The 16,829-nt window shown below is 40.9% G+C and overlaps 1 protein-coding gene across 2 annotated transcripts in view; it reads right to left on the bottom strand.

Annotated features, from left to right (window-relative positions):
- LOC116307643 (cleavage and polyadenylation specificity factor subunit 2) overlaps nt 1–16,829 on the bottom strand; it is a 32,841-nt gene that overhangs the window by 6,490 nt on the left and 9,522 nt on the right. For both annotated transcript variants that reach the window (XM_031717917.2, XM_031717918.2), the window contains exons 3-11: nt 6,692–6,797; nt 5,986–6,231; nt 5,187–5,275; nt 4,055–4,153; nt 3,598–3,665; nt 2,815–2,869; nt 2,121–2,288; nt 1,044–1,141; nt 259–346 (exon numbers count right to left, since the gene is read on the bottom strand). In XM_031717917.2, coding sequence (XP_031573777.2) covers nt 259–346; nt 1,044–1,141; nt 2,121–2,288; nt 2,815–2,869; nt 3,598–3,665; nt 4,055–4,153; nt 5,187–5,275; nt 5,986–6,231; nt 6,692–6,797 — 1,017 coding nt within the window. The remainder of the gene's footprint in view (nt 1–258; nt 347–1,043; nt 1,142–2,120; nt 2,289–2,814; nt 2,870–3,597; nt 3,666–4,054; nt 4,154–5,186; nt 5,276–5,985; nt 6,232–6,691; nt 6,798–16,829) is intronic.

Genomic DNA, 16,829 nt, shown 5'->3' with positions numbered 1-16,829 from the left:
AAGATTAGCTAAGTTTGGAAAATATAAGAGTCTAGTAGGGAAAAAGAGAAAAAGTGGTGTGTGTGTGTGTGTGTGTGTGGGGGGGGGGGGGGGGGGGGGGGCTGCCCCACCCCTTCTGTGGCCCATAAAAATTGAACATCAACATTTCAGCTATGCTGATTATAGTTATTATCAAAACATTTCTTATTATCATTTCTTACTATCATAAACAAAAAAACAAACAAACAGACAAGCAAAATAAACATGGTAGATGCTAACCTTATCTACTGCCATCATCAAATCATGTTTATCTGAAATCTCTTGTTCATCATCACTGTCACTGTCACTCTCTTCCACGACAAGGGACCTGTATGGAAAAAGATAGACATTTAAAAACTCCTGCGTCAACTTCACCACTGCTTTCAATGCTATATTTCTACTGCCAATCAAAGAAATTAAGTAATCTGTTCCAACATTTTTCTCTTCATTAGGGTGTAATTATTGTACCGAATTCTTAGTGAAATGAACCAAGTTTGATAGAGAAAATCCAAGTTAAAGTTTATGCAAATGAAGACGAATCTATATCAGATATAAAACCTCCTTCAGGTTCATGATTTCTATTGTGTTTCCTTCATGAATTATCAATGAGTAATTTTAACCCTATTATGAAATTGTTTGATAATAACACACTAATTTTAAGGTTTGATTTTAATATTGCTTTTGCATTTTTTTAAATTCTTTTTATGCACTAGCAACAAATCAGTCTATGGTAGATATAAACACCCTGAGAGCTGTAGAGCACTTGAAAAGCAAGAGAAACACTTGGCAATGCCTCTACAGCTCCCAGCATGTTTATAACACACTACAGACATATAGGCACTTATATTTTATATTGTTTAATAAATAAATAAAATAAGAATAAAATGAGCTTATGTTTTATATTATTTAATAATAAAATAAAATAAAAATAAAATGTAAAAAAAAAAATAATAAAAAAAATAGATAAATAAAATGTAAAAATAAAAAATAAAAAATACTAAATAAATTGGGAAAAAAACCCTCACTTTCTATTGGTGCCATCAATGTTATGCTTCTCTTTCTTTTTCTCCTCTTCCATGTACTTCTCCAACTCCTCCCCTTCTAGTCGCACTCTCTGTTTTATCTGAGAAAAGACCATTACACAGTGTTTTCATTTTCGGAGATTAGAGAGTGCTACAGTAACTAAGCATTCTCTGGCTTAAAGTGCAGATGAACCCTTTGACAATACATTCAGTACTGGTTCTGCATAAAGGAAACAGTTGATTGGTAAAATATTTCTTGGTTTGAGTGATGCTTCTCTAAGTTATGAAGGTTTATACTTCCAATATGTTAATGATGATGACGTCAGGTAAGGTATTTGAGTGTTTTTGTTGTAACTAGTAATACTAAATGCTGGCCATTTTGAAAATACAAATTTTAAATAGCTTTTATGTAAACCATGAGTAAATGATGCTTTTTGAATACTGTATCTACGATTTTGTATAGTTAATTAAGCCTTAATAGACGTCACATCATTAGCATATTGGAAGTATAAACCTTCATAACTTAGAGATGCATCACTCAAATCAAGAAAATTTTACCATTCAATAATTTACTTCATGTAAAATCAGTCCTGAAAGTATTGCCAAAGGGTTCATTTGCACTTTAAGACTACATGTACCATGATCTTTCTTATTTAATATTTTGGGACTTAGTGGAGGGCCTGATCAGAACATCTTGGAGTATGACTATAAGCCCACTGAAGGTAAACCAACTACGGACACTTTACCATCTTGTCTATCACCACCCCATAGAGGAATGTATCTAGGGGGAGGGGGTAGGGTACCTGAGACTCCCTTTCAATCGGCAGTTTCATTGTTACATGCATAAGTATTGGAGGGGTGAGGGGAGGGGAGGGGAGGGGGGAAGGGGAGGGGAGGAGAGGGAGGGATGATTTGCTGACATTGGTCGTACAATCTGAATGACTTTCCATGGACAATCTTGCATGCCGTTTTGGAAGAAATAACTAGAATTTTCTGGACTTAATGGTTTGGGTATCCTTATAGTACATTATTTTTTGCTTGAACATGCTTTCCGACTGAAAAGTCATGAAATCCAAGTACCTCTAGATCAACTTGTTTTGTCTCCAAGTGTTCAATCAAGGTTCGTGCAAGAGTACCCGGTGACGATCGGGCAGTAAAAATGACTGTATTCTTTGGGTTCTCTGCCCACTCTACAAACAAATCCCGTGAAAATCCACATGTCAAATCCATCATACTGGCCAGCACAACCTGGAGGAATTAGCCAAAGTTAGGTGTTAGTTTTAAGGAATCAAGGGAGGCATAGCAGTAATACACTCGCCTTTCACCTCCGCGGTCTTGGGTTTGATTTGTCATCAAATGCAAAGAGTTTGTTAGGTCTCTCCCTTGATTTGAGGTTTTGCTAAATTCAAACTCGAGTTTTGATTTAGATTTTTGAATCGTGATCACCGTCATCATCATCACCATCATCATCATTACAACCATCATCATCATCATCATCAATCACATCATCATCAAAATTTGATAATGAAGGGGTGCTTACTGCTACTAGTGATTGTCGGCAGGGCTTAAAATAATAGCTGGTTAGTTGCCAGTCAAGATTATTTTTCAATTGAAATTAATTTTAGCTCAACACTACTGCAGTACATACTGGTCAAAATGACTGGCAAGGCAAGGATTTGACCAGACAAATTCCAACTCTGGCAAGACATTGTCCGATGATGGGCGATTATTTTAATCCCTGGTGAGTGACATACTGTAAAAGATGAGAAAATACCTTAGGCTCTGGTATCTTTGCAAGATCAGCAAGACTGTGGCATAATGTACAATATCTGGAGAGAGAAAAAACAAAGGGATGCCATATATTAAAGTACTTTCTCAATCATTGCTAATAAATATAAATAAGCATATATTCATAGATAGTTTATTTAACAATTATTCGCCGAAGGTGAAGTGAATATCATGGAATATTTACCGAGACGCGAGACTTCGAGCGGGGAGGTAAATATTCTCCAATATTCACTTCGCCCTTGGCGAATAATTGTTTCAGTATAAATACCCATGCGATTCTTTCAACAACAAAAAAGAAGAAAAAGAAGATAAAAGACATTTTTTTCCAGTAACAGCAACAAAGTGGCTTGCCGCCATTTTGGATTATCGCTGGAGGTGATTATCATGTGATAGTGTGAGTTTCTCGACCAATCAGCGCACAAGATTTTCAATAATCACCTGTGTATTTTTACTAAACAAATATATTTAGTATATTCAGAGATAGATTTATTTTTAAATAAATAGATAATTAATCGATATATTTTTACAGTTAAATTGAATACTCCAGTTTCAAGTTCTCAGATTTAGCCGCGATTTTGTGTAAAATATTCATTTGTTCCAGTGAAGGTCCATGGAATTTCAAACTGCTTGCATTGTTGAAAGAGTACATTCTTTTCTTTTCTGTTGGTATTTGTGAATATTTGGACACTGATATTAGGCTAACCCTGCGAAACTGAGTCTGTAATCAAGGAATACAGTGGAAATTTGGAACTCAAAAATGGTCTATCACCTGAACTGATAAGGGTTATTTCTTCCTATTTCAAATGCTTTCATGATTTTGTCACTCATCCACTCAACCTAGAAAGAATATTTAGAATTAGACTATTAAACCTACTATTGATCTATCACAAATCTTGCTCAATTAAATAAAGTTTCAATTTATTAATTAAAAATAATTATGGCTAGACATGTCTAATGAAAACATTTAAAAAACTTTTTCTCAATTGATGAAGATTTTTTTAAACACTTTTGCAATGTTACAAAAGCATTGGTTATTGATTAGAATGTTTCCATGGAGTTGTGGCTGCACTTGGTTGGCTGCTCAAGCACTCAAGAAGCTAGAGTTGTACTCAACTACGCATTGTGTGACTCTTCAAGCTTCCTTCATGTTTAGAAACCTCCGGAGTGCATCCAAAACTTGATGGAAGCACGCTAATCAAAGAACAATGCTTCATAAAGGAACGAACCTGTGACTTGGCAAACTCCACTACATTGTAGCTCACATTGTTAAGCATGGCAAGTGAGTATGCTGTCAGACCAGAATCAGGGTTTCTCCACAACTGATCCTACACAAAACAAACAGAAAATAACATTAAGATACAACATGATGCAATGCGATGTGTTTTGATGTCTTACAATGTGATGTGATGTGATGTGATGAGTTGTGATGTGATGTCATACAATGTGATGTGATGTGATGTGATGTGATGTGATATCATACAATGTGATTTCATGTGATGTGATGTGATGTCATACGATGTGATGTGATGTGATGTGATGCGTTGTGGTGTCATACAATGTGATTTCATGTGGTGTGATGTGATGTCATACGATGTGATGTGATGTGATGCGATGTGGTGTCATACAATGTGGAGTGATGTGATGTGATGTCATACAATGTGATGTGATATGATGTGATGCAATGTGATGTCATACAATTTGATGTGATGTGATACAATGTGATGTGATGCAATGCAATGTGATGTGATGTCATACAATATGATGTGAAGTGTGTGATGTGATAAAATGATGTGATGTGATGTGATGTGATGTGATGTGTGTGATGTGATGTGTTGTGATGTGATGCAATGCAATGCAATGTGATACCTTGTTTATGAAGGAAAAAATATTTTAATAGCAGTTGTTATTATCATGCTAACTCAAACTGCTTCGAACTACACTTTGAAATGTGTCTTTCCACTTCCATCAATCAAAAATAATCAGTTGGTACCTGCAGCAATCATAAACCAAATTCTCAGCTACAAATTTATAATATTTAAAATTGCAGTAAACTACACTGTTTTCTAGTACACAGCCTTCTAAAGTTTAGTTTGTTACACTGACTTATAAGGTAATAAAAAATAAATAAATGAACGGATGGATAGATGGATGGATGGGTGGGTGGGTTGATGGATGGATGGGTGAGTGGGTGGATGGATGGGTGAGTGGGTGGATGGATGGGTGAGTGGGTGGGTGGATGGGTGGTTGGATGGATGGATGGGTGAGTGGGTGGATGGATGGGTGAGTGGGTGGATGGATGGGTGAGTGGGTGGGTTGGTGGGTGGATGGGTGGGTGGATGGAAGAAGGGCAAAGTTTACCAGAAGTTGTGATAGTTCCAGCACTCTTCCTGCTGTATCCAATGCTATCAGGACATTTCCATTCCGACGAGTCGTTTTAAGAATTTCATCTATACAAATAATATCATAATAATAATTACAATGCATATCAACTAAGGTTCACCTACCAGAGTGCTTACCACATTTCTGTGGAAAACCTTCTAAGAAATTGGACAATTTGCACATATTAATAAGTTCAGTAGACCTCAGCAGACTGTAGAGCTACAAAACTTTTCACTAATTTGTACTTTTCGGTGATAGCCATCACGTTGTAAACACTTTGATGGATTGTGTTACGGTCACCAATAAGTTTGGACATCGTTCTCGGATTCCCATACAAATTCAGTGAGTTTAAAGAGAAAATTGAGATAGATTTCTTTAGTTAGCTCTATTAACAGCAATAAGAAAAGCTTCAAATAAGTTAGAAAAATGATATCTTACTTGTATTTAGAGAACTAACTAAACAAACCAAGCAAACAATTCATTTATAAAAGTCAGCACATTTGTACAGAAATCTGAGAACAATGTCTGAACTTCTTGGTGACCGTAACACAATCCAACACAATTATGAAGGTGAATTATGACCTACTGCACCAGAGACAAACGCTCTTGCGAAATGAGCTTGCTGAGTGGCTTTGCATGAGTTGATTGTTTACAATCAACTCACAAACCTGTCATGCTTATTGTGCGTAAATAGGAATGAAAACATCAATTGGTTATAAACAACAGCCTTCATTAGTTACTTTTTGATAGAATAACAAAAAAATTGAAAGATATTTACTTTTAAGCAGCGTATCTCTTTCTCTTCTCCTCGTCTGTACATTCAAAGCATTAAATGAATCAGTGATCAACAATGACGGTCGACTAAGTGTTTCCAGGACGGCTCCATTCAGGTGTCTTTCCTTCTTGTGGTTATAATCGACGGCATATATTATATCCTCTTCTCCATCTTTGACTATCTTCCACATTGTCCCACCAATCATGTGCCCAGCGGCATAAGGTGTGATGGTGATACCATGTCCTTTACCTGAATATAGTATATTATATCATTAGTTCTATACTAACTAACTAGCGTCATACTACTGTATATAGTTTCTTGATACCATGAAGTATCTTAATATATATTTTAGTACAGATAAGATATTCATTGCTTTGCTATGAGAAAACGTTGGATATCTATTTTATCATGCACAAAAGTTGCCTTCACAGTTCCCTGTGCCATCTTGAAAAGTAGCTGTGTCTCTGCATTGAAGCCAGACGAATGGTGAGTTTACACTAATAGCGGCATGTGAATAATTATCCAAGGTGTTAAAAAGGTCTCTATCATTGCAAGCTCACCGTTCGTCTCGCTTCGATGCAAAGGCAAGGCTAACTTTAAAGATGGGGGAGGAAAGTGTGAAGGGGAGTATTGAAAATACACATAGGCTGTAATCCCATATATATAGCACAGTGTTTTATGTTGTTTTTTTTGTTACAATTTAAATTACCTTTTAGGCTAACATTCTGTGAATATTTGAGTTGAATAATCTTATCAAAAACAGCATCCACATCATCCAGGGTGAAGGTGTCAAATTCTTCTGAGTTTTGATGTGACTAAGAAAAAATTGGAACAAAAAAATTATGGTACTCTGTACTCTCATGTTCATCCAATATCCCTTTAACAGTTTTAAAAATATAATAGCTGGTCAACCAACAACATTGCATATAATGGCCAAAACTGATCAGTCACATTGACTTGTTACAATTTGAAACTTGTTTCACACTAGCATCGAAATCAGAATTGGAAACAACATATGCAGTCACTCAGTATCACAAATACACTGAGTCTGCGTATGTTGCTTCTGAAGTGTACTCCTTCCATGATTTTAAATAGTTTAACCAATTAACCTTACTACTTCATGTAAGACTATATGAAATGGCACTATTCCGTAATAGATTCTAAGGGTATAAGTTTTTTTTTGGATTTGGGTTAGGGTTTGGATTAGGGTTTCAGGATGTTATAATCAATAATAAATAATTATAATCCAATACTAGAGCAGATGCAATTAAACCGTGAAATAAAATCAAACTAAATACTAACTAATGGTGTCTATTTAGTGACTAATAGTTGCTATCACTCAACCAGAACATTTATTAAACAAAAGACACAAATGGTCTCTTGTGTATTTGTCTTTGTATGATGAATGTTCTGGTTGAGTAATAGCAACTACTAGTCACTAAATAGATACTATTAGTTAGTATTTAGTTTGATTTTATTTCACGGTTTAATTGCATCTGCTCTACCATTTCATGTAGTCTTACATGAAGTAACAACCTATTATGCCAATACCATGAGATCCAGCTTCCATGATAGTAGTATAGGGAATGGGGGTTCCAGCGCAATCTCAACACGGGCAAGACCCGTGTCAAAAATCCACCTACGGACAATCCCCACTCCAAGTGTGGTTGGGGGCAACAGCGCAAATATGTTAGTCTATATATGGAGTGCGAAGAATGTAAAGAGTTTGTTTATGATTTCTGTGTAAAGTGCTTGAAACCCAAGTTTGTGTCTACTAAACCAAATAAGTATATTTGTTGTGGTAAGAAAATGCAAATAGAAGACGACACGTCAGCACAGTGTTACGAGTGCGGTAAGAATATTCGTAATGCCGTGCCTTGTGCTACCAAAGAGCAATATTATTCCAACGGAGGTCGTAAGAAGACGCCATACAAAAGAATAAAATACTTCAGGGACTGGATGAGTCATATCCAAGGTTATCGACCGGTATATTTAGATAACGAAGTAAAGAAGAAAATCATAGACCATTTAGAAGAGCCAACCCCACAAAGTCTACGGAAAACGTTGAAAAAATTAAAGCTAGGGAAATATTACAAAGCTATTCCCTATCTTTTGTCTGAAATTACCGGTAAGTCTATTCCTGAGGTTTCTGATATGACAAAAGCCGAGTGGATGTTTTGTCGGCTGGATAAGGATATTCCTTATTATCCTGACGTAATTTACGAAATATTTTACAAAATAGACCCCAACCACCCCCTGTTAGGATGGATTCCAAGAAGATAGCGAATCTTATGGCATAAGATGAGAAATTACGTGTAATAATTCGCCAAATAAGGTCATGCAAATAATTTATATTACGCGTAATAATTCGCTAAATAATATATATTACGCGTAATAATTTACTAAATAAGGTCATACCGTGTATTATGGTATAAATCTTATGGCATAAGATTACGCGTAATTTCCAGACTGTCGTTCGATATGTAAACGAAATCCCGTCACGCTCTTTTCGAAGCAGATGTTTACTGAGCAAGCTTTCTTTGAAGCTCTTCTTTCGCTTCTTGATAGATCTTTTTGCGAGATTCCTCGGAAAGATCTTTCACGATGGTTTTTTTATTCCTTATGTCCGACTTTAGTTTCTCGTATTTGTCTTCTTCAGCTAAGATAAGCGAGAATTCTGCGTTGTCTATCTTTCTGTCACGCAAAGCCTTTGAGACAAGGTCAATGATCGTATTTACTTTAGCCCTTGACAGAGCTATTGTCGTGTCATGCTTGGATATTTTGCTTGACAACTGTTTCATAACGCCTGTTGTAACAGCCGAAATAATACCGCAGACGGCGCCGACGCTAGCCAAAGGAACTCCAACGATTATTCCCGGTCCAGTAAGCGAAGTAGCAACGCCAGTGCCTGTTAACGCCACGGACATGGACCCGGAAGTTATCGCGATTTTATGTAATATGCTTCGGGCTCTAGCATACTTTTTTCTAACTTTTTCATAGTGTTTTGTCTGCCCTTCCAAGTAAGCCAGGATTAAGTTCGCTTTATTCAGACGAAAGTTTTCAGCGTTTAGTTCGTTAGTACCCTCCTTAGGAAGTTCAGGATAAAGTGGAGGCGCCGATGGTATAACATCCATTATATATACTAATGTACGACGCTTTTGGGAATGATATTGAGGAGCAGCCACATCACGACAACAGGGATTATGCCAACTGGAGAGCATTTAGGAAGATGTTTCCGCATGCAGACCCTAGTAAGTTCGAAAGAAGACCCGATGGGATTTACTATAAAGGCTCCAGAATGTACAGCAATACAGACTTGGAGCCGCATGAGGAGAGGAAAAAGGCACAGCATTTGCCAATAACGAAGGAGGCACCCGTGCATAAAGCACCCAATTTTCCTAGAAACTTATTGTTAACCACGGAAGATTACCCATTTTACGATGCTGAAGGTGGTGTAAACGACTTTGAAACGATGGTAACGTTCCTGAAGATTTCAGTGGGTAGGCAATCATTTGATGTAGTAGTAAGGAATATCTATGGGGATACGATGTTAAAGCATACGTCGGGTAAAGAGGCCAGGGAATGGTTAGCAGGACCCAATATGCGATATTGGCCGCAGCAGTTAAACTTTGCTGTCTGGGCTGCCACTAAAGGTTGTGGTGTTGCCGCGGACATGTTTCACATTCCAATTATGCAGTTTCACGTTGCCTTTACGGTAAGGAGGTTGTTGAAGGAGCTTAACGTACCTTTACCGGGAGATAAGGCATTTAATCCAATGAATAATCGATATAACGCCGCAGCCCTAGAAAGGTTAATTAATGAGTTCAAACCACAGCAAAGAGACTTTCGTTACAAAGAGGGTAAGACGCATGGCCTTGGCATCGTTTACGTTTGGGGTGCCAACGGTGAGAAGCCAGCCGATTATGGGCATCAGGAATACCCAAGTAATGAGTTAGAGTTCGGTGATATGGGTGGTGATAAGAGCAATAATTCATTAATTACCAGAATCCAATCGAACTACCTCGGCACTTGGGATCCATTCGTGTTGATGAAAGGAAAAGGTTTAAGGAACCTAGCCAGGATTAACCGCAGCATTGAAGCATTTGTGTACTGCATCTTAGGAGCGCAGGTAAATACCCGCAGCCCCATCGTTGGATCCCAAGGTGCTTCGCGGGAAACGCAACAAGAATTCCTAACTTTATTTGAGTCTGCAATAATAGAGAACAACATATCCAAGTCGGTGCAGAGATATCAATTAGCGGTGCAGCAGTCTAAAGTGCGACTGGATTACGCTTTGTCGCCCGGTTGTTGGTTAATGCCAAGTAATTTAGTTATTAACACCAATTCCGTTGTGGGTTATAACAACAAGCTGCAGCGAGCTACTAAGGATATGAAGTTTGGGGTGAACGACGTGAACTCTGACACTCTTAGGAACATTCCTCACTTCGTAGAGAAGCCAAAAAAGTCACACGAAGCGAAGCTACCCGTAGTTAAGAAACCATCGAAGAAGGCCCATGTTATGCCTACGATACCCGAGGAATACGACCATGATTTACTAAAAGCCGGCTTAGCAGCTGCAAGCATTGGTCTGAGCTATTATATATGGCGATGAACAACCCCTACGTAGCTGGAGTAGATTGTGTCTATACGACTTACACAGGCGAGAAAAAATACACCCAAGCATCTTGGGTTGATGTCACAGGTATGTCCGTGAATTTGAACTACTCAGGGAAGAAGTTAATCCTTTGTAGTATTTGCATTGGCACGAGCAGCCATGCGAACGTGGGCTTTAGGTTCCTGGATGAGAATGGCATACTGCAGCCTATGCGCGCGAAGACGAGCAACAGGGAGCCTGTACATTTTTCCGTAGAGCCCAACCCAACCAGCGAGGAAAATCTATCGGTTTGGACTTTTCACATGGTCGCCGATTGCCATGGGAAGGTAAAGCTGCAAATAAGAGTAGACGACACGGGAAAGGTCACGGTAAATAGCATAGAGGATCAAAGAAACCAGCCATATAATCACGCCACCATTAGCACTCTTACGGTGGTTAGTCTTTAAATATATGAATCCACACGCAAAGGAAGATTGGTTTCTTTATTATTTGGAGGAGAAGGACTACGTAAACGACGAATGGCATGACACCGGATTGTGGGTAGAGGTTGGGGGATTAGGATTGATCATGTGCACTATTAGCATTGCTGCGGGGTACTCATGCAATGCCGGTTTTAGGATCGTTGATGAGAATAACCATCCGTTGTTGCCTTACAGGACAAGAAATAATGCTAGGCATTCAACCCATTTTTCGTGTGAACCATATCCGAGAAGCCCAGAAGATATAACTCCAGTGTCTTTCCACATGATAGCTAGCTGCCAATATGCGAAGCTGCAAATTCGTCCCAGTGATGGAGGTGCGACCGTAGTAAAACGAGGCATCGTGCGAATAAATGCTGCGGGTAAGGTAACCGAACCTACGCCGGATGCTATTTGGAATCATAAGCCTATTAGCACCATGAGCGTGCTGCCGCTAGTTCCACATTATCAAGGCGGCGCGAATACTATCTTTACTTATCCCCAGTCGAGGATGCCTCGGGTACCCGACGACGATAAGCCTGATAAGATTAGCCCTTCATCTTCTTCAAGAATACCACCCCAATAGCGACGACTAATATCCAAATGTTATTCCCCACAAACTTCAACAGTTCGCCGCCGGCCCTAAGTGCCAAGGAAACAACCGAACCCAGCAGCCCAGGAAGACTGGCCGCCATCTTTTTTCCCAAGTCCGTTAGTCCATTGCCTAATTTCTTTACGCCCGCGCCTGTAGCCTTAAGCGCGGATAGGATAACTCCTACTACGGTGCTAATAGCAACCGCGAATGCCAGCGGAACACCATACTTCAAAAGGGCTCTTTTTATCTTTTCCTTGGTGGTAAGCCCCAGCTCCCTTTCCTTACCTTCTATTTGCGTTTGTAATTCCGCCAGTCTTTCCTGAAGGGCTCCTACTTCCCTCCGTGCTGCCTCCCTTTCCTCTTCGGAGCGAGTTTGGTCCACAGCTGCTTCCTGCTGCCGTTCTAATTGGCCCTGCAGGTCTTCGACGGTCTCCTGAAGTTGTCTTATTTCCAGATCCTTTTCAGCCATTTGTGCTATGACGCGCCTTTCCCTGGCGTGACTCTCCACTAATTCATTTCCTATTTGTATTAGCTGCTCATCCTTACCAGCCAAGCGGCTAAAGGCATTCTGAAAGTCCTTTACGGCAGCGGTTTTTTCATCTAACAACTTAGATATTTGCTGTCGAAAATCGGCAACTTCGGCGGCACGACTTTCAAGAGTAGCCCTGTTTGCCCTCATGACTTCGTTTTCCATTTCCCTAAATCTTTCCTTAAGGACGTCGTTTTCCAGCTCTAGCTGCTGAAAAGATGTTCTAAGCGCCGTCAAATCCTCGCTTGCCTTTAAGAGGTCCTTGCGCTCCCTGGTGATTCGCTGCAAGTCGTTGTTAGCTGCCTCCTTTTGGGTATTAACGTCGGCCAATTCTCGGTGTGCTTCCGCTAAATTATATGCGTTGACGGATTTCTTTATGGCGTCTACTGGTAAGGCACGGTATTCACTTATCTTGGCTTCCAATTCCTCTTTTTGAGCGTTTAGCGCAGCGACTTCCTCTGTCTTAGCTTGGAGCGTTTCGCTTAGCGTTCCTATTTGCGCTCTTAATTCTTCGTGCGTTCCATAGCCGCCTGCAAAGGTCGGTAATCTAACTGCATTAACAAGGAACCTATCAAAAGACTGTTGCATTTCCTCCCTAGCCAAGTCACGCTGCGTGGTCAAGTTGGGCTCTCCAAGCGCCTCCGTGACTCCTTTGGGAAGCTGGCTGTTAAGCAGGCTGGTATTTCTCCTTTGATACAGGTTGTGCCATTTTTCCCTACCCGATTCTCTAACTTGAACCTGCCCTTTGTCTCCTATTTGGAAGTCCAAAGTAGCCAGGTTTATGTTTGGGTATCGCTCTCTTAGGTCATTGAGGAGGTCCGCTGTTAAGTCCGACCGCACGCCAAGGGATTCCATTTGTAAGTACTCCGGAATGGGTGTGTGGGGGTTCTTAGACTTGAATTTATCTCTTAAGGAACGCATAGCATCGCGGGCCCTGCTGCCATACTTGCGTGTTAGCTTGTCGAAGAGGCCTCGGGAGTCTACGTTGTTATCAGGAAGCAAAGACTCGTATTCTTCGTCGTTAATGTCGACTTGACCTTCTTCGGTAAGGGGATCAAAATCACCTTCTACTTCCATTATATATGATAAGCTCAAAGTTAAACCCCAACGTATTACCTAAGCAGGTTGGCGGACTGAAAGCAGAACGCACCTTTCACCGGGTCACCTTTACCCCCAGCAGCGCTAAGCCAGGGGAAACCCTGTACGTAGGCGTGCCCCGCCTAACGGATAACCTAGTGTTGGTTCCTGGCACCCTGGCGCTAAGGTTTAACCTAGCAATACAGCCAGATACCGCAGACGCGCGTCACGTCGTCAATAATGCGGGTAGAAACCTCGTTTCCAAAATGCGTGTAAAGTTCGCCGGGGAGTCCTTGCTGGACTTAAACAGGTATGATTTGTATACCACGTACAAAGACTTATGGTTGACTGCATTTGACCGTGCACAAAGGATAGAGCAGGGAATAGCAAGCGTAGCCATACGCAAGGTAAGAAGCGCAACCTCTGGCGCCTCAGGAGAAGACGAAATAAAGACGGCTTATGGTACTAAATATGTTGTTCCATTAGATTTCGAAATTATCACGAACCACGGTGCATACTACCCAAGGCAGCTAAGCGAACTGCAGTTCGAAGTGACCCTAGCAGACACTACGAACATCCTGCAAGGAAAAGATGTAAGTTCATCAGCCGTGGATCCTTATTTCATCAAGAACTTGGAGCTGCAGTACGAAACGGTATACAGCGAAGAGCTGGCTCGTAGCGCTGGCATGGAATACAGCGCCGGGAAGGCTTTCCTTTACGATCACGTCGTGATGTACAAGACGTTCAGCTTTACAAATAACGTCGAAGAGGTCATCAACCAAAGCATTAACCTTCCCAGGCGCAGCCTTACAGGGATAATGTTGCTGTTCGCAAAGACATACACGGCAGGATTGCGCGACTCCGAGGCGTTCTTTAATCCTAACATCACTAACGTAGGCGTTAGCATTAACGGAGTGCCTAATAAGGTTTACTCACAAGGGATAAAGCCCGAGGACATGTACCGGGAAGTCGCGCGTAAGTTTGGTGACCAAATTGGCCCAAAGGAATTCTTTAAGGATAAGTACGCGCTGTGGATCGACATGCGCACGACGAACGACGAAGACCTACATGGACAGGGATTGCGGCTGGTAAATACCCAGGACGGTATTACGTTGGAGATCAAGCGCACCAAACATGCCAGCGACACTACTAAGATCAACGCATATATCTTCGTAGTCTCAGACGCGCAACTGAGCGTAGAAATGAATCAGCTAAAGAGCGTTGCCTACTAGGCTCGCGAAAGGATAAAAAATATCCCTTACGTATAATATGCTCCGCGTATTCGAAAACAACGAAACTAAACTGCAATGCATAGTGCAAGGCGATAAGCTGTACTTTAAAGCAAAGGAGGTAGCAAAGGCATTAGGTTATGCAGACACCAAAGATGCTATTAAAGTCCACGTGCGGGATAAGCATAAGAAGAGGCTTAGTGAATTTAGAATAGAGGTGAATCGCCTCCCTTCTGGTTCACACCCACAATCCCTGTACGTGACGGAGTCTGGTTTGTATCAATTGATATTCAGCTCCAAACTGCCAACGGCAGAGTCGTTCCAAGATTGGGTCTTCGAGGATGTCCTACCTACGTTAAGGAAGACGGGAAAGTACTCGTTGGATGGTCCAAATAAGTTGGTCTTCAAGATCGAGAATGAGTTTGACTTACATAAGAAGGTCATCGATTACATACGCCGGTTTCACCCTACGCTGTTATTAGCACCTGGACTCGGGGAATTGCAAGATACCACCAGTAAAAGGATAACGTGCTGGCAAAAGGGCTACCAGGCAGGTCAACCCGACATCCTAATTCTTAACTCCCATAAAAAATACAATGGGTTATGTCTGGAACTGAAGACGCCAAAGGGTAACGGCGTATTGTCCGACAAACAAAAAGCGGTATTGACGCAATATGAAATGAATGGTTATCTTACGATGGTTTGCAACGATTACGATCTGATCTGCAGGGAAATCGACCGTTACGTCGACGGCATTCGCATACCTTGTCCTGGCTGCGTTAAGGCTTTCAAGTCACAGGAGACGCTACAAACGCACCGAAAGATATTTCATAAATATAATGATAGTTGAACAAACTCACTGGCGCGAATTAATACAAGGCATTTCATACAAAATAAAAAATTACGTCGTCTTCGAGGACATTAACCGTTTAAGGTTGGTCCTCTTAGACGGCAGCCAAGAGTACAGTTTATGGGCTCCTGACTGCGTACGGTACGTACTGCAAGGCGAAGAGTACACTCACATACGTAGCTATGGTAAAGTCAACGGTCGATGGAAGTTCGACGTTGAAAGAAAGGCGGAGGCTAATCCATTGTGTGATTAGTCGTCCTCATGGGCTTCTAGGTATTGGTCTGCTACGTCGGACCTCATTTTTTCCGACATGAAATCAATCGATATCGTAATCAAGGCTCCTCCTGCGAACGCTGCGACGTAAGGTAACATCATATATTAGACCATTCTTTTCGTATTGCAAGGTAATGGTCTAAAGGCTTGGGACCTTCGTACAGGCAACACCAAATATGTTGACCGCTGCGTTGACAACCACATTTATCGCAGATGCCGTCCCAGTGTTCTCGGTTCTCCCATCTTACTCCTTCGTAGTCGTCAAAGCATACGAAATCTTGGTCTATTTCTTTTTTACGCAGCACTAAAGCCCGGCTGGTTTCAAGGGGGCAACATCGTTCTGCTAAATCGCCGTGGGTTTCACAGACCACATCTGTGAGGTCATAGCGACGGCAGCGGTATTTATGCCAGTTTTCTTCGAAGAGGGGTTCATCGCATCGGCGGCAATGACCTTTAAGGCAGACTCTATGCTCGCGGTGATATCGTAGGGCCTGTACTGTGGACAGTTCCTTACCGCAGTCACCGCAAACAGTGCTGATGGTCTTTTGACAGACTTTCTTGGAAAGATGGTATTGCAGTCGCTGCTTGCTACTAAAAGCTCTATCACATTGCACGCACTTCATTATATATACCTTATTTTTTATTGTTAAATTGTTAAACCCTGTAAGAGGGTTTTAGGATAAGGTCTATTATTTCTTGTTATTTTGTTAAGCCCCCATTGAGAGATTAGGTATCATTCTTTCTCATCGTTGAAACCAGCAAAAAGATAATCATGTTAACCATTCTTCGATTTAACAAAATAACAATAAAAAATAGGTCCTTACTTGAGACCTCTTTACAGCATTTAACAAAATAACAATAAAAAAGAAAGACCTATGCTAATTCCTCTTGCTGGGGCTTAGTAAGATCTTCTTTGCGACCTCTTACTCTTCTCGAGCGTCGTCTAAAGTCCTTCGTGCTTTAGTATCCGCGGGACACCAATGTCCAACGAAGTCTTCTTCAGAGAATACCTTATTACAGTGACGGCAGGTGTATTTTTTACACGGTTTGGGTATCGGTTTTTTGGGAGGGATTATGCAGTCAGCAGGTAGTTCGCACGTAATGCAGTCCATATATCTATGGGGGATATCGAATGAAGTCCTTAATGGACTCCTTAGCCCAACCCGCCATTGTCAAAAGCGCACCAAACCGTTCCGCGCGCTTCAGACCACGCATTTCATC

Source organism: Actinia tenebrosa, unplaced genomic scaffold, assembly GCF_029948245.1.
Source record: "Actinia tenebrosa isolate PJP-AT-01 unplaced genomic scaffold, QUT_ActTen_1.0 PGA_scaffold2__45_contigs__length_23673736, whole genome shotgun sequence".
Classification (NCBI taxonomy): Eukaryota; Metazoa; Cnidaria; class Anthozoa; order Actiniaria; family Actiniidae; genus Actinia; species Actinia tenebrosa.
This window is presented reverse-complemented; position numbering and strand designations above follow the sequence as displayed.